The sequence below is a fragment of the Cervus elaphus genome, chromosome 9 (assembly GCF_910594005.1).
Source record: "Cervus elaphus chromosome 9, mCerEla1.1, whole genome shotgun sequence".
NCBI lineage: Eukaryota > Metazoa > Chordata > Mammalia > Artiodactyla > Cervidae > Cervus > Cervus elaphus.
This window is the reverse complement of record NC_057823.1, coordinates 7,656,542-7,678,781: the sequence shown is the minus strand read 5'-3', so window position 1 is coordinate 7,678,781 and position 22,240 is coordinate 7,656,542. Positions and strand designations below refer to the sequence as shown.

General features: G+C 46.4%; 1 protein-coding gene across 1 annotated transcript in view; it reads right to left on the bottom strand.

The window, feature by feature from the left end:
- PBX4 (PBX homeobox 4) overlaps positions 1 to 22,240 on the bottom strand; it is a 50,930-nt gene that overhangs the window by 19,814 nt on the left and 8,876 nt on the right. The window contains exon 2 of the mRNA XM_043910806.1: positions 10,276 to 10,349. Coding sequence (XP_043766741.1) covers positions 10,276 to 10,349 — 74 coding nt within the window. The remainder of the gene's footprint in view (positions 1 to 10,275; positions 10,350 to 22,240) is intronic.

Genomic DNA, 22,240 nt, shown 5'->3' with positions numbered 1-22,240 from the left:
CTATGCAAATTCCCGTCAGTTCTAATCAGTCCTTAGTTAAAATACATCACAACCTAAGCACTGAAATCTCAACCAAATATGCAAGCTGTTTTCATTTCAATACACGCTCGCAGTTGTTAATTAAAGGCCTGAGATTCTGTCATAAACTACTGAACTGCTGAGGCTCAGTGAAAACGGCATGGAGTTTGCTTCGGCTCTGTTTTCTTGTGGCAACAGGGCAAGAGGACAAGACAGAGAAATGCTGCAATAGAAAATGCAGCCAAGTAAAACGTCTAGAAAACTAGTCCATGCTCTCCTGTGAGGCTTTGAGAACATTTAAGAGTGACAGCCAAGAAAAACAGCACTTGTGGATGGTTTCTGTCTACCTTAAACAAACTTATTTCTCACCCCAAGAAATGCTCTAATTTCAGCTGAACGATATCTAGAAGCTTCTGAAGTTGGGCTCCGGTTGCCCCAGGTGTGACCTTTACTTTACCGAGTCCTGCACGGGGCGGTGAGCAGCCCAGCAACACGCACAACCATGTCCAACCCACCCTCAGGCTGGAAATCAGATTTTCAGGCCTGCCCGGACCTAACTCCCCTCTGAGGGATTGGCCTGGGGACTGCTGTCAAGCAGGTTCTGGGTGACGGTCAGAAGGAGCATTCTCTGTTAAGAAAGGTTAGTCACCTTCACACCGTGACCAGGTTTACTAACAGCGACTGTGGGCCAAGCCCGTAACTGGGCTGGGAGACGCTGCAGGCACATCTGTGCATTGGCGGGCCGGCGTTCTAGGGAGGGGATGAGGAGACACACCAGAGACAAACCACGGGGCAATTTCAGTGAATGCTTAAGCCCTGAGAAGAAACTGGAATAGAGGTACAGACACTGCAAGAAAGTGATGCTTTATAAGAATCTGTGTACTAAGTCCTTAAGCTGTGGGCCTGACTAAAATCCTTCAGTCTTTGAGTGGTTTTTATAAAAGCTTTATTGAGAAATAATTCAGGTGACGTACAATCCACCCGTTTCCAGTGAATAACTCAGTGGTTTTTCAGTGCTTTCACCAGGTTGTGCAACCACTGCCTAATTTTTCACCACCTCAAAGAGACCCCGGGCCCATCAGCAGTCACTCCCCACCCTCCCACCCAGGCCTCTGTAACTACTAATTGTCTCTTTCTGCCTCTTCTGGACATTTCACATAGATGAAGCCACATGCTATTTTGGACATTTTCGCCTGGCTTCTTTCACTCGGCGCAGAGGTTTTTTTTTCATTGAACTATAGTTGATTTACAATGTCTTAGGCGTACAGCAAAGTGATTCTGTTATATATATATTATTTATATAATACATAGAAACAAATATATTCTATTAATGTACGATATATGTTATATGTATAATATATATATTTCTCAGATTATTTTCCATTATAGGTTATTACAAGATATTGAATGTAGCTCCCTATACTATACAGTAGGGCCTTGTTGTTAGTATAAAGTTTTTAAGGTTCATCAATGTTGTAGTTTCTGTCAGAGAACTTCATTTCTTTTCATGGCTGAATAGCAGTCCATTGAACAGATGGACCATATTCTGTTTCTCTGGTCATCATCATGGACATTAGAGTTTTTTTTTTTCCATAATTCTTGATTTGTGTATCTGTCTATACTAATCCATCTGTCTGTCCAGTAGAATTTCCCCGGTGATGAAATGTTCTACATCTGCAGTGTCTAACATGTAAACCACCAGCTACACGTGGCTACTGAGCACTTGAGATGTAGCTAGTGTGGCTGAAGAAAGCCTTATTTAATTATACTTGATTTTAATTAATTCGAATATAAACTGTCCCTGGAGGGGTGAACCACAGTCTATGGCTGCAGAGGAGCTATGATAGGTTGGCCAGAACTCAGGGAGGTTCAATTCACGAGTCACCCTGAGACTGTGGGGCCAAGAAAGGATGCTCCAAGCAACCTGAAAAGTAACCCCCAGCTCTAGAAGATCCGCTCCCTGCACAGCCACAGTGAACTACTCCTCAGGTCCAGCCAATCACAAAAGGGGTCTGGATTCCAAAAGAAGTCACACACTGGCCCAAAGGGTAGTCGCTGGGACAGACCCAACCAAAAGGCTGGAACTACCGATCACGATGTTACAATCGCCAACAGCTCTGAGTGGCTGAGGGGGAAGGGAAACAGAAGTGAAAAAACAAAATGAAAAAGTGCTGGATGACTTGTGCCTGAGAGCTTCCACCCAGGCCCGGGGAGCAGGGGTGAGGAAACAGGAGGTGGTCCTTTGTGTGCTGACTTCTTTACATCCACTCTGCTGGCAGCAGCTGCCTGTGTTCCTTGGCCCCAGAGCAAGGCTGGCAGAGCTGGGACTTCTCGTTTCTCAGAGACAAAGTGAACCCAGAACCAACCAAAGTGAAGCCCAGAGGTGCCCCTGAGGCCAGCACAGGGGACAGGCACGGCTTGGAGAAGACAGGCCAGGGCCCTTGGTGCGAATTGCTGGGACGCCTGGCAGCTCTTCCAGGGGCACTCCAAGAGCCAAAGGTGGCACTTGAGCTAATTTGAGCTAATTTGGAGGTACAGCCTGACCCACACCAGAGTGTGTGGCCATTCCTGCTCCGAGGCTCAGGCACTTAACACAGGCTCTGCTTCAGTCCTTGTCAACGCCACACACCTGAAACCCGAACACTTCAGAGTCCCGTCCTGCACCCAGCCCCAAGGGCTTCAGGAAGGGGACTGGGCCAGTACTGGGTCCTCCCAGCTAAATTCAAAGATCTCCAAAAAGGGTTTATTAGTCCTCCTCAGGAGCGCCCCTCCAGACACCAAGAAGGATGGTGTTTCAAGGGAAAGATGGGGAGCGGGGTGTCCTCTGAGGGTACGCTTGGCCTCCGGAGAGTGCCGCGGGCAGGACCACCCAGACAGCGCACAGAGGGGAACACGGGTGGGGCACTGGCATCTTGACCCTGGAAGATGTGCCCACATCCCTGCCACAGGCTGGAGGAGGCGTTGGATGGAAGCTCCTGGAACTTGTAGGTAGGGCTTCCAGGAACACCAGACACCATGGCTCACACAGAGGACGTCGCTCTCTTCAGGGTGATATGAACGATAAGCCTTGTGTTCTGAGTCAGGCCCCAGACACCCCATCTTCCTGAATCCCATAAGATGTACAAGGTAAAAAGGCTTTCACTTAATAGGTATCAGTCACCAGAAACTGCTCTTAATTCAACAAAAATACAAGCTGTGTACACCGTGTGTCGGGCACCAGGGCAGTCCCAGGACATGTCTCACGGGGGGACAATGGCAGAGGCCAGGAGCCGCCGTGGGGGCAGTGAGCATGCAGACATGGAGGCAGCGCCTGCGGCCTGTGGGTGCAGGTCCCCCCCGAGCCAGAACAGCGTGTGGAGGGGCAGCACGCGGCCTGGCTAGGGGTTACCGGGGTGCAACCCTCTCTCTGGACTCCACTCTGCTCATCTTTAGAGCAGGAGTGAAGCCCTGTCTGCCCGGGGCCGCTGGAAGCCTGGGGCGATGATGCTGCACCTCGCGGAGCTGTCTTGCTGCGGCCCACACTCTATCAGAGCCTGTGTTTGTGCTCAGTCGTGTCTGACTCTCTGCGATCTTATGGACTGTAGCTGGCCAGGCTCTGTCCATGGGATTTCCAGGCAAGAACGCTGGAGTCGGTTGCCATTTCCTCCTCCAGGGGATCTTCCAGAGCCAGAGATCAAACTAGTGTTGCCTGCATTGGCAGGCAGATTATTTTATCACTGAGCCACCTGGGTACCGGCCCTTAAATCCTCTGTGCAGGTTTAGTTTTAGTTTTTATCTTAAAGGCTTGTCGCAGACATTAGCCAGAGGCAAATCTGGGTTAAATAAAAAAGCCGATGTGGGGCTGCTCTGGTGGTCCAGTGGTTAAAACTCTGCCTTGCAACGCAAGAGACACTGGTTTGATCCGCCCTGGTCCAGGAAGAACCCACGTGCTGAGAAACAAGGAAGCGCGTGCGCTACAACCACAGAGCCTGCGCTCCGCAACAAGAGAAGCCACTATAATGAGACGCCCCTGCATCGCCACGCAGAGCAATGCCTGCTCTCTGCAACCAGAGAAAGCCCTTGGGCAGCAGTGAAGACCCACCAGAGCCAAAAAATAAAATCTATCAATCTTTAAAATAAAAAAAGAAGCTGATGTGCCATCTCCTGCTGTGAGCGCCCCAGGAGGCCCAACCTCCAGGATCGCTCACTGGGCAGAGGCCCCTAGGAACCCAGTGCAGGATCAGGGCCCTCAGCACTTTTCTTTGGGCCAGGACTTGGTCATTCCTGGTCAGGGGGGTGGGGAATGCTCAGGCAGAACTGAGATCTCGCTTCTTTTCGTTGGGGTCCGTCCTGAGACGGGAAGGCCCGTGTGTTGGACACACAGTACTCCCGTGACTGCATTGCCTACTAACATGAAAAGATGCCAGGCCACACTGAACCTGACGTTTAGGCAGCTCTTGGCAGTCGTGATGGCTCGTGATTTTCAAGGGTGAGTGGTGCTGCTCCATCCTGATGCCATGCCCCCAACTGTACCAGGCAACCTGATGTTTGAGCCAATCAGTGGAAAGGAAGCATGATTTTCTGAAAAAATGCCCAGATCTGACGCGTGGCCTAAACTGTGGGCCCCACAGCTGCCTTGGGACTCAGTCTGTGTGGGGTCAGAAGCCCTGAGTGTGACCTCAGCCTGGGAGGGCGGGATAGGGCAGGGCATGGGCTAAAATGGACCCCTCAGCCAGTCCTGATGGCGGTAGGTATCAAGCCGTTCTTTTTCTCCTGAAATTGCTGAGTCGGAAGCTGACTAACGGCTGTCGTCACATCCGTACATACAGAATCAGATGAGGCAGAAGCAGACGTGCCCAGACAGCGCACCCGTGGCATTCAGGAAGCAGTTTTCTGATCAGTCCCAGCATCTCGCCGATGGGAAAAGCTTGTCAAGAGCCACAGCTTCCTGAGATGACAGCTGATGAAATGACTTTTAATGATTGCTTATTGTTGCCACTCAATCTTTTACTTTGCCTAGCTAAGCTGTCAATAAAAACCTCAAAGATCCACACAGCCAAGGCACTCTGGTGACAGGGCCAGCTGCTGGGGGCAGTGGGGAGCCCCCCAGAGGGCTGCTTCTCTCCTCCAGGGGCAGTTGGGGGCTGGCTGGGAGTCAGCACGCCTCAGAGAGAGGCACCAACACCGCACGATTTCAGGAAGGTGAGCAACATCACACAGTCCACGTGGTCCTGGGGAGCGTGTGACTGTGCCAGGAGCTCCAGGCGCTGGACACACACCGGCGTGTCCCCGAGGGCAGTGTCTTCCAGCCCACAGGACTCATGGGTTGTTCTGCTTTTTCAGTTGCAGGAATGTTGCTTATCTGGTTCACACAGAGCTCTGGAGGGAGGTGCTGTGAGGTGTTGAGAGCAAACTTGTTTATAAACCCCCAAAAGCCCAACCTTTGTTTACTGGAAGCCATAATATCTGTACCCCATAATAAAAATAAGGAACACAAATAAAAACATACATAAATAAGGAACAGAGAAGACAGACCACTAGACATTCAGACACTTGTGGGAAGTACCTAAGCAGGAGCTTAGGGGCGGGACATTATAGCCCTGTAGGGAAAGGCCTGCTTGCAGCGGGGAGGTGGCCTGGCTCTGGGCGTTGGAGGCTGAGGAAGGTGAGGAGGGCATACAGCAGGAGTCGGCGGGGGATCCGGGCCAGGGGCTGAGGTGGTGAAAAGGGATCTATGTGGGGGAGGAGGAGGAGGGATACACATGAGAGGGGAGGGGATGACTGATTAAATAAACAAAGCACCAAGGATGACGGGAGCAGGGTTCTGACTGTCAGAGAAATGAGGTACCAATCTGGAGAGAGAAAAAGACAGTGAACTCTGTGCTGCTGAACTGGGATTACAGATACTGAAATGAGTGAATTTCCTGGTGGCCCAGTGGTTAGGATTCCATGCTTCCACTGTAGGGGGCACGGGTTCCACCCTTGGTTGGGGAACTAAGATTCTGCAAGCTGTACTGCATGGCCAAAAAAAAAGAGAGAAAGGAAAGAGTTACAATAGTAACTGACTGTTTTAAATAACACTCCATGAATCAATAGCGATACAAAACCCAAAAATGAATAAATGGGAAATTTAATAAGTAGTGGTGGCTCAGAGATTAAAGCGTCTGCCTGCAGTGTGGGAGACCCCTGGGTCGGAGGTTCGATCCCTGGGTCAGGAAGATCCCCTGGAGAAGGAAATGGCAACCTACTCCAGTATTCTTGCCTGGAGAATCCCATGGACAGAGGAGCCTGGTGGGCTACAGTCCATGGGGTCACAAAGGGTTGGACACGACTAAGCGACTTCACTTTTCAGTCTTCGAGTACCTCCGGCAGAATACTTATTACAAAGGGGAAAGGAGCAACGTTAAAAAGGAGAAGTCTGGCGGACACCACCTCACTTGAGCTGTCAAAGTTAACGTCACCAAGAGGGGACTGAGCAAATGTGGGCACGACTGAGCAGTCTTTGCGTGAGAAGAGGCACCGCTTCCTCTTGAGGATGTGTAGAAGTCTAATCATGAGGAAACACCAGATAAGCCCAAATGAAGAGGGCTCGCCTGTGATCTTCCAGATGCTCAAGGTCATGAGAGTCAAGGAGAGACAGGGGTCTTACCACAGATGGAACAGACCAAAGAGATGTGACAACTAAAGGCAACATGAGACCTTGACCCTTTTTGTCCTTTTCTCTAAAAGACATCATTGGGACAGCTGGCAGAGCCTGAATGAGATCTGAAGATTCCATGGGGGGGTGACGTATCAATGTTCCTCTTCTGACCATGCTGGTTGTTCTGTGGGTAAACAGGAGATTGTGCCCTGTTTGTTGGAAATGTGCTCAAGTGTGCAGGGGTCATGAGGCATCATGGCAGCAACTTTCCCTCCAATAGTGCAGGGAGAAAATTTATTTGTGCTATTCTTGGAACATTTATGTAAATCTGTTATTGTTTCAAAATAAAAAGTTAAACACGCATAAACAAACTTATCAGAACAAATGCAGACCACTCAAACTACAGTGGCTTTGTAAACCAAATGGAATATAAATTTCTAGGTTACAGAGTGCATAGAAGGTAAAAGAATTAAAAAAGAAATACACCACAAGCTGGGCTTTCCAGGTAGCGCTAGTGGTGAAGAACCTACCTGCCAATGCAGGAGAGGTAAAAGCTACCAGTTTGATCCCTGGGTCGCGAAGATCCCCTAGAGGAGGGCATGGCAACCCACTCCAGTATTCTTGCCTGCAGCATTCCATGGACAGAGGAGCCTGGCAGTTACAGTCCATAGAGTTGCAAAGAGTCAGAAAGGATTGAAGCAACTTAGCGCACACACTCATACCACAGGCTAGTTCTTAGGAAAAGTCTTAGTTTAAGAAGATGAAAACGTGTTGGAGGTGGATGGTGGTGATGGTTGTACAACAATGTGAATGTACTTAATACCACTAAACTGTACTCTTAAAAATGGTTGAAGTGGCAAATTTTATGTTATGTATATTTTATCACAATAAAAAATATTCAAACTGCGGGGGAAAAAAGACTATTATGTCCTTACAGCATCTGGGTAAAACTTAAATAGGTTTAAAATTGAATTTCTCTTTCAGTCACCAGATAACTATTGGAGGCAGGCACTGAACATATAACCTTACATTTATGAACTCACACAGTCTTCAGTCATCATGAGCTCAGTGTTACACTGTCCCCAGTTCACAGAGAAGGACTAGGGACAGGAAAATTTTCAGTCACGTGCCAGGGTGATGGAACCAGAAGCAAAACGGAATTCAGACCATGTCACTGCTGTCTGCCACTGTCCACGTCAAGTATACGTCAATCTTGCACCAAAACCATGTTGAGAAAGAAACATACTTTCGGACTTCCCTGGTGGACAGGAAACCACCCGCCAATGCAGGGGACATGGGTTCAATCCCCAGTCTAGGAAGGTCCCACAGGCTGCAGGGCAACTAAGCCCCCGCACCATCACTACTGGAGCCTGCATGTTCTGGGGCCCGCCAGCTGCAACTGCGGAAACCTGTGCACGCCGACAGCCTGCGTTCTGCAACAAGGGAAGCCACCGCAATGAGAAGCCTGTGCACCACAACCAAGAGTAGCCCACACAGAGCAACGAAGACCAAAAATAACTGAATTAATGAATAAAAAAAAGAAACACACTTTTGTACCACATTTGTACTTTCTACAAGCCCCAGTATAACTGAAGTGCTATGCCCTAAAGTGACGTACAACGTTCGAGTAACTGATCTCAAGAGACCAACTCCCTCTAAGAAATCAAGTGGCAACCCTTCTATTGATGACTTTAGTTTTAAAGGTATCTTCACCATATTTGGTGGCTTCTCTTATAAACCATCTTCAGGGGACTTCTCTGCTGGGCCACTGGATAAGAATCCTCCTGCCAATGCAGGGGGCATAGGTTCAATCCCTGATTTGGGAAGACTCCACATGCCGTGGAGCAAATAAACCCGTGTGCCACGATTACTGAGCCTATGTTCCAGAGCCCCCGAGCCATGACGACTGAGCCTGTGTGCTGCGACTACTGAGCTCACATGCCTAGAGGCTGCGTTTTGCAACAGGAGAAGCCCCCACAATGAGAAGCCCATGCACCACAAGGAAAAGTAGCCCCTGTTTGCTGCAACTAAAGGCCTGTGAGCAACAACCCAGTGCAATTAAAAAAAAAAAAAAAACACACCTTCAAATTGTTATTAACCTTGACCAAGTGATCAAGTCAGAACTATCAGTGGTAGGATTTATTGACGGCACATACCTCGGACATGATGCGCCGAGAAGTACACAACCTTGCTTCTGTGAGATTTCTGCCAAAGACGCACAACCTCAGTCTAATTATGTAGAAACAATGGACAAACCACACTGAAGGACTCTCTATAAAATGACTGAGCAGTTCTCAGCAAAAGTATGAACGTCATAAATGAGGAATAACAATGGAGAAAACTTCACAGATTGGTGGTAACTAAGGAGACATGATGACTACATGCAGTGTGGATCCTGAACCAGAAAAGGGCATTTAGGACCAAACCCAGGGAAATTCAAATAGGGCCTGTTGCTCAGTTACATAGCATTGTACCAACGTCAGTTTCCTGGTTTTAATCACCACACTGTGGAAACAGTGACAGATTTTATTTTCTTGGGCTCCAAAATCACTGTGGACGGTGACTGCAGCCATGAAATTAAAAGACGCTTACTTCTTGGCAGAAAAGCTATGACAAACCTAGACACATATTAAAAAGCAGAGACATTACTTTGCTGACAAAGGCCCGTATAGTCAAAGCTGTGGTTTTTCCAGTAGTCATGTACGGATGTGAAAGCTGGACAATAAAAACGGCTGATCACCAAAGAATTAATGCCTTCAAACTGTGGTGCTAGAAATGACTTGAGAGTCCCCTGGACAGCAAGGAGATCAAACCAGTCAATCCTAAAGGAAATCAACCCTGAATTGGAAGGACTGATGCTGAAGCTTAAGCTCCAATACTTTGGCCACCTGATGTGAAGAGCTGACTCACTGGAAAAGACCCTGATGCTGGGAAAGGTTGAAGGCAGGAAGAGGAGGAGGCAACAGAGGATGAGATGGTTAGATGGCATCACCGACCCAATGGACATGAGTTTGAGCAAACTCTGGGAGGTAGTGAAGGACAGGGAAGCCTGGTGTGCTGCAGCCCATGGGATCACAGAGTCGGACACGACTGGGCAACTGAACAACAACGATGGTTTTGAAGGTGTTGCCACTAGAAGCAGCTGGGAGAAGGGGATATGAGAACTGTACCAGTTCTGTATCAGTCTGTCAACTCTCTGCAAGTCTAAATTAATTCAAAATAAAAAGATTTTTTTAAACAAAAGAACTTCCAATGGCAGAAACTTCCATGGGGCTTACTTTGGATGCTTAAAACAAGCAAAACAAAATTATTCTACTTTCCGAATTCTGTCATGTTAGATCCTTTTGTAAAAACAATGGAATGCCACAATGCCTCTGAGGTCTTATACACAGAATGCAGCTGCTTGTTACTCACTGGCAACAGTACCCTTCCGGTTACAAACTATGAAATAAACGAGTGTAATACACCAGAAAGCAGGGCTGTGACAAGTCAGAAGTGAATCATCTGAACCACTGCTGCCAGAGAGGGATGTGACGAGCATGATGGCTCAGGATGCGTGTTAGGACTGAGCCAGGACCAGAGGTACGAAGTGGTTGTATTCCTGGATCCACACTGGAAGCGCCTTCTCAACGGCCTACCTGTCTTTTCCTTGATCTCGCAGAGCACGCTGAAGAGAGCAGGCTTCATCCGATGGCAGTTCAGAGCATGCTTTCTGAAAGAGAGGTGGCAGGAGCACGTGAGAGGTGAGGAGTCATTCTGGGCATGAGAGTAAAGATCCTCCAGACTGAGTCTGCCAGTTCTGCTGAAATTTCCTATGGAAGGACAGAACCGTAGCATTTCTAATGAATTCAATTTGTACCAAATCCAAACAGTAATATTCAAACATTCAAAACATTTCTCCTTAAACAGTGCAAGTTTAAATAACGCAAATATGAAATTTCAAGGTCCAGTAACTTGAAAGCTGTTCACATGTTGCCCGATCGCAGCCTCTCAGTGCATAAGTAAAACCCCAACTGAACTATCCCAGTGTCCTGCAATGTTAATTTAGCAAGACTGATGCTGAAGCTGGAGCTCCAATACTTTGGCCACCTGATGCAAGCAGCCGACTCATTGGAAAAAACCCTGATGCTTGGAAAGATTGAGGGCAGGAGGAGAAGAGGGTGACAGAGGATGAGATGGTTGGATGGCATCACTGACTCAGCAGACATGAACTTGGGCAAACTCCGGGAGACGGCGAGGAATAGGGGAGCCTGGCGTGCCTCAGTCCACGGGGTCACACTGAGTCAGACACGACTCGGTGACTGAAGAACAAGAACTGAGCCGCTCCTAGGTGCCACACGTGATTCCAGTGTCACAGAGACACACATGAGGTCCCTAGCAGTTAGGATGGGGATGTGAGACCCCACACAAACCTGTCAGCGGAGCAGGCGCTTTCTGGGCACTTAGACTAGAGTGACAAGAAGGCTTAGTGGAGTGCGAAAGTCTCTAAGGTGACATCAAAGCCGAGATCAGAGTGACAAGGAGAAGTCAGGCAGGAAGAGGCCCAAAGAGTAAATGTTCAGGCAGAGGAAACAGCCAGTGCCAAGGCCGCAGGCGTGGGGTTTCCCTGGTTGTCCAGTGTAAGAATCTGCCTGCAATGCCGGGGACACCGGTTCCATCCCAGGTTCAGGACGCTCCCTCATGCCTCTTGGCACCACAACCACTGACCCTGTGCCCTGGAGCCCACGTGCAGCAAGTACTGAAGCCCACCGGCCCGAGAGCTCATGCTCCACAAGAGAAGACTCTGCGACGAGGAGTCCAAGTACTACAGCTAGAGAGTGGCCCCGGCTCTCCATAACTGGAGACAGCCTGTGTGCAGCAAGAAAGACACAGCACCGCCAGAAATAATAAACAGTGGGCTTAAGAGACCAGGACGCTGTAGGATAAGGGGTGAGGGAGACAGCCGTATGGTTAACTTAGAGAGGCGGGCGGGGCTGACTGGAGAGTCTCCTAAGTCAGGAGAATGACTCTGGCTTCTGTTCACCCGTGATGGAAACTGTGACTGGCAGAGGCATGGCCCCCAAAGATGTCTGTATGGTGATTCTCAGAACCACTTACAAGGGAAAAAGAACTCTCAAGGAGATTAATGTTAGCGACTTTGAAGTGGAAGGATTAACTCGGATTACACAAATAGGCACAATCTAATTCACGTGTCTTTTTTCTTTCATTGAATTACAGTAGAAATGGCAACCCACTCCAGTATTCTTGCCTGGAAAAATCCCATGGACAGAGGAGCCTGGAGGGCTACAAGTCTGTGGGGTCGCAGAGTTGGACACGACTGAGCACACACACACATATATACATAGCTGATTTACATCTAATCATGTGTTCCTTTTTTTTAATTGTTTTTAGATTTTTTATTTTTAATTTTTAATTTTTCCCAATTATTTTTATTAGTTGGAGGCTAATTACTTTACAATAGTGTAGTGGTTTTTGCCATACATTGACATGAATCAGCCATGGATTTACATGTGTTCCCCATCCTGAACCCCCCTCCCACCTCCCTCCCCATCCCATCCCCCTGGGTCATCCCAGTGCACCAGCCCCGAGCACTTGTCTCATGCATCCAACCTGGACTGGCGATCTGTTTCACACTTGATAATATACAAGTTTCGATGCTGTTCTCTCAGATCATCCCACCCTCGCCTTCTCCCATAGAGTCCAAAAGTCTGTTCTATACATCTGTGTCTCTTTTTCTATCTTGCATATAGGGTTATTGTTACCATCTTACTAACTTCCATATATATGCATTAGTATACTGTATTGGTATTTTTCTTTCTGGCTTACTTCACTCTGTATAATGGGTTCCAGTTTCATCCACCTCATTAGAACTGATTCAAATGAATTCTTTTTAATGGCTGAGTAATATTCCATTGTGTATATGTACCACAGCTTTCTTATCCATTCATCTGCTGATGGGCATCTGGGTTGCTTCCACGTCCTGGCTATTATAAACAGTGCTGCGATGAACATTGGGGTTAATCATGTGTTCTTAAAAGTGGACAAACTCTCCCGGCTGTGGTCAGTGAAAGAGAGGCAATGACATAGGGTCAAGCCTAGTGTTGTGGGCTTTGAAGATGGAGGGATTGTGAGCCGAGGAATGCAGGTGGAAAAGGCAAGCTGGAAACGGCAAGGAAGTGGACACTCTCCCAGAGCCTCCAGTAGGAATCCCCTGCTGAAACCTTGATTTTAGCCCAATAAGAGCCATGTCGGACTTGGAACCTACAGAAATGGAAGATCATAAATCTGTGCTTTTTAAGCGACGATGTGGCCATTTGTCACAGCTGGTAATAGAAAACAAACACAGGAAGTGACGGAGGAGCTCACAGGGTGGTTTGCATGTGATATATATTGCACTTTATTAGTGCTGATCTTTTTGAGATGTAATTCACACATCATAAAGTTTACCCTTAAGTGTGTATATAATTCAGTGACTTTTAGCTAATTCATGGCATGCAGTTCTCACCACTACCTAATTCCAGGACACTTTCATCACCCCAAGGAGAAATCCTGTTCTCATTTAGTAGTCATTCCACATTTCTCCCTCCTCCCACTCAGCAACTCCTGATCTGCTTTCACAGATTTGTCTGGACATTTCATATAAAAGGAAATCACGTAGCATGTGGTCTTTGGTGACACAGAGTACATTTTCAAAGTTCATCCAAGATATTGTGTATCAGTGCTTCCTTCCTTTTAATAGGCAACTAATACTCCGTTGTTAGAATATATTTTGTTCATCTGTTCATCAGTTGATGGACATTTGGGTTATTTCCACCTTTTGATTATTATTAATAATGCTGCTACGAACATGCACGTGTAAGTTTTTGTGTGACCACATGCCTAGGGAGAATGGTTGGATCATATAGTAACTCTATGTTTAACTTTTTAAGGAAATGGCAAACTTCTGCAAAGTGGCTGCACCATTTTCCCTTCCTATCAGCAACTTAAGAGGGATTCAATTTCTCCACATCCTCAACACTTGTTACTTAAAAAAAAAAAAAAAATTATAGCCACCCTTGTGGGTGTGAGGTGGTATCGCACTGTGGTTTGGGTTTGCATTTGTCTAATGGCTAAAGACGTTGTACATCTTTTCACGAATTTATTAGTCACTTTTTTCGGTTGTACCGGGTCGTCACTGCTGAGTGTGGGCTTTCCCTAGTTGTGGCGAGCAGGCTTCTCATTGTGGGGGCTTCTCTCGAGGAGCACAGGTTCTAGGCGTGCGGGCGTCACTAGCTGCGGTGTGCGGGTCTAGGGCACGAGGACTCCAGTAGTGGTGGCGCTGGGGCTCAGAAGCTGTGGCACACGGGCATGGTTGCTCCACGGTTTGTGGAATCTTCCTGGACCAGAGATCAAACCTGGGTCCCCTGCATTGGAAAGCAGATTATTATCCACTGTGCCACCAGGGAAGTCCTATCAGCTTTCTTCTCCTTCTTCTTTTTCTGGTGTATTTGGTCTTTATATTTTATTTTATTTTATTTTTTTTTATTATTTGGAGGCTAATTACTTCACAACATTTCAGTGGGTTTTGTCATACATTGATATGAATCAGCCTGGTCTTTTTATTTTTAATATTTACTGGAGTATAATTGATTTATGGGCTTCCCAGCTGGCTCAGTGGTATAAAGAACTTGCCTGCTAATGCAGGAGACCAGGGATTCAATCCCTGGGTTGGGAAGATCCTCTGGAGAAGGAAATGGCAACCCACTCCAGTATTTTTGCCTGGGAAATCCCACGGACAGAGGAGCCTGGTGGGCTACAGTCCGTGGGGTCACAAAAGACTTGGGCGTGACTGAGCAACTAAACAACAACCGCAACAACAAGTAGTCGGTTTACAATAGTGTGTGCTTTCAGGCGCACAGCCGGCCATCCTTTAGGAAGATGTCTCTTCAAATCCTCCACTTGCTCGGCTGCGCTGGCTCTCAGTTGCAGCACTTGGGGTCTCCGGTGTGTCCTGCGGGATCTCCTCTTGTGGCTCATGGACCCTGCCTTTTGCTGTGGTCTGCTGCCCCCAGAGTCCACAGGCTCAGTAGTTGCGGGGTGTGGCCTTAGTAGCTCTATGGCAAGAGGGATCTTAGTTCCTCGACCAGCGATCAGACTCTAGCTCCCTGTATTGCAAGGTGCATTCTTAATCACTGGACCATCAGGGAAATCCCCTTTGTTCCTTTTTAAATTAGGCTATTTTTTATTGTTGAGTTGTAAGAGTTCCTTATATATTCTGGATACTAGATGCTAATATGATTTGCAAATTTTTTTCTCCCATTCTATAAGCTGTCTTTTGACTTTCTTTATAGTGTCCTTTGAAGCACAAAAGTTTTTCATTTTGATGATATCAAATTTATCTATATTTTCCTTCTGCTGCTTGTGCTTCAGGGGTCATATCTAAGAAGCTGTTGAGACTGGAGGGCTTTGTGGGTTTGAGTGTTGAGCATGTTTGGGGGAGGGTCTGAAAAGGAGGGCTGTGTTTTGATCAGGTTATACCTGAGATCCCTATAAGCTTCCCAAGAGGAGGAATCAGGTAGGCAGACAGCACACAGACATGGACTCCAGGCTGGAGATAAACAACATAAATGTTAGGAGAAACACTGACTGAAACTGCCCACCCTGGCCAGGCACCATAGTAACCATTTTTGTGTTATTTTACGACAGGAGGTCCTGGTAAGAAATATGGAACTCACAAGCCACCACCAACGGGAAGAATATGGGAAAGGTCAAAAGGAGACGCCATAGGTCCTACCAACCTCCCAGAATCCTCCTCGCTGGAATCCATCCTGGCTGGATGCGTGTACCACCAGGAAGGACCCTGAGTCAGAATGTTGGCCAGAGACAACCTGGAAACTAACCCCATCACCATAAAACCCAAGACCGTGAGCCCTGTGGCAGAGCAGTCCTCCTGGGTTCCCTCACCCTCCTTCTCTCCGCCCAGGCACCCCTTCCCAATAAAGTCTCTTGTTCTGTCAGCTCATGTGTCTTCTTGGACAATTCATTTCTGAGTGTTAGACAAAAGCCCACTCTCTGGCCCTGGAAGGGGTCCCCCTCCCCTTCCTGCGATGTAAAGACGGAGCTCTGGGCATAGAGATGGCACTTTTAAGTCACAAGACTTGAGGGAATCACCACAGGAGAATGTAGATAGAGGGACCCAGGCCCAGGCTCAGCCATCTGGCCTTGGAGGGCCAAGCAGATGAAAAACTCCTGCAGAGGAGACTGGGGCCCAAACTGCCGGTGGGGAGGAACCAACAGCTTCAAAGACAGAAGCGTAATCTGTGAGCAGTGCTTCTGAGAGGTGAAGCAGGAAAAGAGACCTTGGATTTAGCAACATGGAGGTCACTGGTCACTGACTCAGCGGAGGGAGGAGAAGGTTGGGAGAGGGTGGGTGGAGGTGGGAGAGGAAGTGGAAGTAGCAACCACAAACTCTGACACCATCACAAAAAACAGCAAAGAAATGCAGCAAGTGCTAAAAGAAAGGGTGTATATTAATCATGTTGAAAATTTTTCTTATTTATTTTTAAAAAATTTATTCATTCATTCATTCATTTGGCTGCACTGGTCTTAGTTGCGGCATGTTCTGTCTTTTATGATGCTTTGACTTTGACATCCTGGGGCAGGGAGAGACGGCCTTTCCCAGGGCTAGCTAAATCCACACAAAACAACTTGTCCCAGAGTGTGTCTTTCATATGCAAACTCAAATCCAAGGCCCATACTCCTAGCTACTGCTCTAACTCAGCACCAGTCAAGATGTCCCTAGCCCTAAATCACCCCAGGTGCCAGATACCAGATGAGGAGAGAGGAACTGCTGGAATTATTGAAACTATCCAATCCCAAACTTGCTCAGTTGTCTACCCAGCCTCACTGTTTCCTTCTCACACGTGCATGCTAAGCCGCTTCCATCATGTCCAGTTCTTTGCAACCCTATGGACTGCAGCCCGCCAGGCTCCTCTGTCCATGAGATTCTCCAGGCAAGGATACTGAAGTGGGTTGCCATTTCTTCCTCCAGGGGATCTTCCTGACGCAGGGATCGAACCTACATCTCTTACGTCTCCTGCATTGGCAGGCGGGTTCTTTACCACTAGTGCCACTTCATGGAAATCCCAATAAAGGCTCCAGGCCATGCCTTCTCCTCACTTCTGCCCACGTGGCGCTTCCCCATGTGGCCTGCATGGCGTGCACTGCCTTCTCTCAGGAATTTTAAGTGATAAACTCTTCTTTGGAAGTTGTCTCTGTCTTTCATCTTATTATACCTGATTAAAAACAAATCTTAGGGATTTGTGGCGGTCCAGTGGTTAAGAATCTGTCTTCTGATGCGGGGGACTTGGGTTTGATCCCTGGTCAACACACTAAGATCGCACACGCCTCGGGACAAAGCACAGAGCAACTGCTGGGCCGATGCGCTCTAGAGCCTGTGCCCACGGCTAGAGACCCCCCAGGCCCTGCGGCTAGAGAAAAGCCGGCACGCCACACTGGAGAGCTCATGAGAGGCAACGAAGACCCAGCACAGCCAAAAACACCCAGATCCCAGGTACAAGCCACAGACAGGGAGAGGCAAGGGAGGTGTTTGCTTCTTTGTGTGTTTTTAAAGATGGGAGACACTAGCACATGTTTATATGCCCAAGAGCCAGTCTAGGGAGGGAATGTGATAACACAAGAGAGAGAGTGAGGATACCTGTAATCTCAAGGGTGTATATATATGTGAGAAGTCAGCATACAAATTTGATTGTTTGTAGCTAGGCTTCAATAGTACATGAACTGAGAAGTTCCAGATGTACAAGCTGGATTTAGAAAAGGAAGAGGAACCAGAGATCAAATTGCCAACATTCACTGGATCATAGAAAAAGAAAGAGAATTCCAGAAAAACATCTACTTCTGCTTCATTGACTACACTAGAGCTTTTGACTGTGTGGGTCACAAAAAACTGGAAAATTCTTAAAGAGGTGGGAATACCAGACCATCTTACTTGCCTCCTGTGAAACCCGTACACAGGTCAAGAAGCAACAGTTAGAACCAGACATGGAACAACAGACTGGCTCAAAATTGGGAAACGAGTACATCAAGGCTGTATATTGTCAACCTGATTATTTAACTTACGTGTAGAGTACATCATGCAAAATGCCCAGCTGGATGATGCATAAGGCTGGAATCAAGACTGCCAATCTGAAGAGGAGAAGGGGATGGGAGAAATACCAATAATTTCAGATATGTAGATGACACCACCCTTATGGCAGAAAGCGAAGAGGAACTAAAGAGCCTCTTGATGAAGGTGAAAGAGGAGAATGAAAAAGCTGGCTGGAAACAATATTCAGAAAACTAAGATCATGGCATCTGGTCCCATCACTTCATGGCAAATAGATGGGGAAACAATGGAACAGTGATGGACTTTATTTTTTGGGGCTCCAAAATCACTGCAGATTGTGACTGCAGCCATGAAATTAAAAGACGCTTGCTCCTTGGAAGAAAAACTATGACAAACCAAGGCAGCATATTAAAAAGCAGGGACATTACTTTGCTGACAAATGTCCATATAGTCAAAGCTATGGTTTTTTCAGTGGTCACATATGGATGTGAGAGTTGGACCATAAAGAAGGCTGCACACCAAAGAATTGATGCTCTTGAACTGTGGTGCTGGAGAAGACTCTTGAGAGTCCCTTGGACTGCAAGGAGATCAAACCAGTCAATCCTAAGGGAAATCAATCCTGAATATTCATTGGAAGGACTGATGTTGAAGCTGAAGCTCCAATACTTTAGCCACCTGATGCGAAGAGTCTACTCATTGGAAAAGAACCTGATGCTGGGAAAGACTGAAGGCAGGAGAAGGGGACGACAGAGGATGAGATGGCTGGGTGGCATCACCGACTCGATGGACATGAGTTTGAGCACGCCCTGGGAGACAGTGAGGGACAGGGAGGTCTGCAATAAATGGTGTCACAAAGAGTTGGACACGACTGAGTGTCTGAACAGCAACAACATGCCATTACTTTAACGTTTGCTGCTGCTTTAAACGTTTAAAAGCATTTGTGATTTTAAAACCTATAATGCTGTCATCCAAGCATCCATTATTAAAAGGTGCTGGCTGCCAAGGAGACATAATGTACCTGAAAACCAGTAGCTTCATCATGGAAGCCAAATGTGATTAATACCATGAGGAAGGTCAAACATCTGCCATAACTCACTATAATGTTGATCCAAAGGAGAATGTCCTCATTTTCAAATGCTTTCCAAACTCACCATGTGCCCCTGCGGGATTCCTTTCAAAAGGTTAGGGCTGGGGTGCAGAACTAAGATACACATCTCTGAAGCCAAATACGAGAATGTTAATGGGCGATGAGATTCGGTGTTCTGTAAAGCTGAACCCGAATGTTAGTCTTTCGTACACAGTGTACAGTAGTTGATCACATAGGATTATTACGCCAAAATGTTTTCCTTCCATAGAAGCAGTTATTTTCTTCATAAAAATGGACTCTGGTTAGAGCTTGTGATGTAATTCTAAAAATACAAGGAAAGAGAAAAGAGAATAAAGTTGGCTGCTTTGCTTCTCAAAGGGGATTCTAGGAAAGTTTATTCCCAGGTCAGTTTCCTGCTTATAAAACATCTTACTTAAGATACAGTATAAAGGCACCTTTGAATGAACACAAAATGATTTCACAGAATGTTTTTTGTGGTTTATTATGAAAAGTAAACAAATGTCTAACCTTCCAGCATGTTCCTGGCCTAGAGGTGATCAGCTGACAGCAAACCATTAATGATTTCATAAAGTATGACAGACCAGGGAATTCACAGCATCACCAAAAAGGATGAATTATTTTCTGTGAGGGACATACCCTAAGGTGACCCCACTGAGTGTAATCTTCTCTCCTTGACTTTGGGCAGATTCTGTGACTTGCAGGGCAGCAGTGGTGATGATACAGTCTAGCCTGTGGTTATGTTATGTTATGTATTATTCCAGTTTAGTAGACTGGGGAATGTAACCTGTCATCCTTGAAGCCAGGTGCTACGTTGTGAGAGAGCCATAACTCGGAACTCTAGGGAGTCTCTGAGAGTTGAGAGCAGACCCCATCTGACAGCTAGCAAGAAAATAAGAACCTCCATCCTATAACTGCAAGGAACAGTTCTGCCAACAACCCTATGAGACTGGAAGAGGACCCAGAGCTTCAGATAGGAACACAGACCAGCCAACACCTTGGCTGATGTCTTGCGAGACCCTGAGCAGACGACCCAGCTCATATGTGCCCAGATTCCTGCCCATGGAAACTGAGATCCCAAAGGTATGTTATTTTAAGCCATTAGGTTTGTGGCAATTTGTTACATAGCAACAGATAACTGACCAGATAGTAAGGTGGTGAATGGGGACTGTGGGCAGAAAAACAACGTCTGTGTTGGCACCTCTAGCAAGTACATGATATGTTCTGCCCAACCAAGTATCTGCATTAAAACAAAACAAAATGTTAATATTTATGAAGAAGTAAAATTCCAATGAATGAGAAATGATGAATCCTTTAAATAAAGAAACTTCTGAAGACAAACTAAATTAAAAAACAAATCTGTGAATATCCTTTTAAAACCAATCTGTAACAGAACTATTATCACATAGAATCATGCCAGAAAATGAAAGCATTCAGCTTTACCACCCTCCAAACCTACTTATTCAATATTTACAGGACAAACATTGAGGCACTACCATATAGTGGTCACTGTATAAGGAGAAAGGACTGTGGGAATGAATAGAAGATAAATCACATCCTGGCTTCTACCAACTACTACAGCTTCTAATTTTACCTATTATTTACTTTTCCAAATTATGGAATGACCTGCCTTTCTGAACGAAGTATTGTTTCATTTTATTTATTTTTGGGGTAGTTGTTTACTAATTTTTTTATTAAAGTATAGTTGACTTACAATGCTACATTAGTTTTGGGTGTGTGTGCATGCTAAATCACTTCAGTGGTATGCAGCTCTTTGCGACGCTATGAACTGTAGCCCACAGGCTCCTCTGTCCATGGGATCCTCCAGGCAAGAATACTGGTAGTGGGTTGCCATTCCCTTCTCCAGGGGATCTTCCCAACCCAGTGATCAAACCCAGGTCTCCTGAGGCTCCTGCTTTGCAGGTGGATTCTTTACCACTGAGCCGCTAGGAAGCCCAGACTGGGGCATACCCCATAGTAATTCAACATTTTTATAACTTATACTCAAAACAAAGTTACTATAACATACTGTCTATATTCCCTGTGCTATGCATACATTCCTATAACTTACTTGTTTCGTAGCTACTAGTCTGCACCTTTTAACCCGCTTCACGTACTCAGCCTCTCCCCTGGCCTTCTTCCCCCTGGAAACCAATAGTTTGTTCTCCGTGAGTCTGTTTCTGCTCTATTTGTTCACTTGCTTTATATTTCAGATTCCACATATAAGTGAAGACACACTACCTATCTTTTTCTCTCTGACTTATTTTCTGAACAAGGTCTCATTTTAAATTACTGAGAAATTTGACTTAGAGATACATCCAGAGATCTTATCCCTTAGAATAGGATACTTCTTGAAAAAACTTCCCTGAGAGCAACAATGATCAAATACCTCAACAAAAGATGGAATCAAATCCCCTTAATTATTTTCGTTTCTGAAGAACTGTTTTAGCTGACAAATAATATGTACCTCCTGGAGACAGACTGAGGTGAAGAACAACAATCAGAAGACATGGTCCCTACCCTGAGGAAATAAAACCTTGATGGAAAACCTAGAAACTCACAGAGGGTGCCGAGCTCCAGAAGGGAATGCAGCCCAGGAGACAGATGCCCCTGGCATTTTAAAATAAACTTCTTAGTGAACTAGGAAGAATCAAACTATAGTAGGTGTCATCAATCATTTGTACAGTCATTCAAAAAACAAATTTACACACAATGAAACAAAAACAGCTAAGTAAATGGGAATTGAGAATATGTTCTGATACCCAAGTTCAACCATGGAAATCATTACAGCAATTTTAGCAAAATGAAGCCTTGAACCAGGACCTAGCTTTGGCACTGGAAAACATGGAAGATTATTAATACAACACAGGAAAAACTCTGTAGGACCTGAATGAGAGAGCAGCCTTTACACAGAATAAGTTTAAGACTGCATAAAGCTCATTTCAATGTCCTTATTTCCTAATTTGCCCATGGACTGGTCACGATTGACAATACTGCGAAATTTCTTACTCAAAACCACGGAGAGATGAGAATCTCTCTGAGCACAGGGTGAAGTGGCTACTCACTATCTGCTCCAATAAACTCAAACCCCTCAGCAAGGTATTTGAGGCTCTTCACCAGCATCTCTCTGACCTGCTCCCTCCTCTGGTCTTGAAAGTGAAAAGTGAAAGTGAAAGTCGCTCTGTTGTATCCGACTCTTTGCAACTCCATGGACTATACAGCCCATGGAATTCTCCAGGCCAGAATACTGGGGTGGGTAGCCGTTCCCTTCTCCAGGGGTTTTGGGGCAGTCCTACCTTTCTGTCAAGTTCAAGACTCCAATGGGTTGGCCTATCCCAGCCTGGATTCATTACTCCCTCCTCTATTCTATCGACAGTGCTTACCAGGCCTGGCC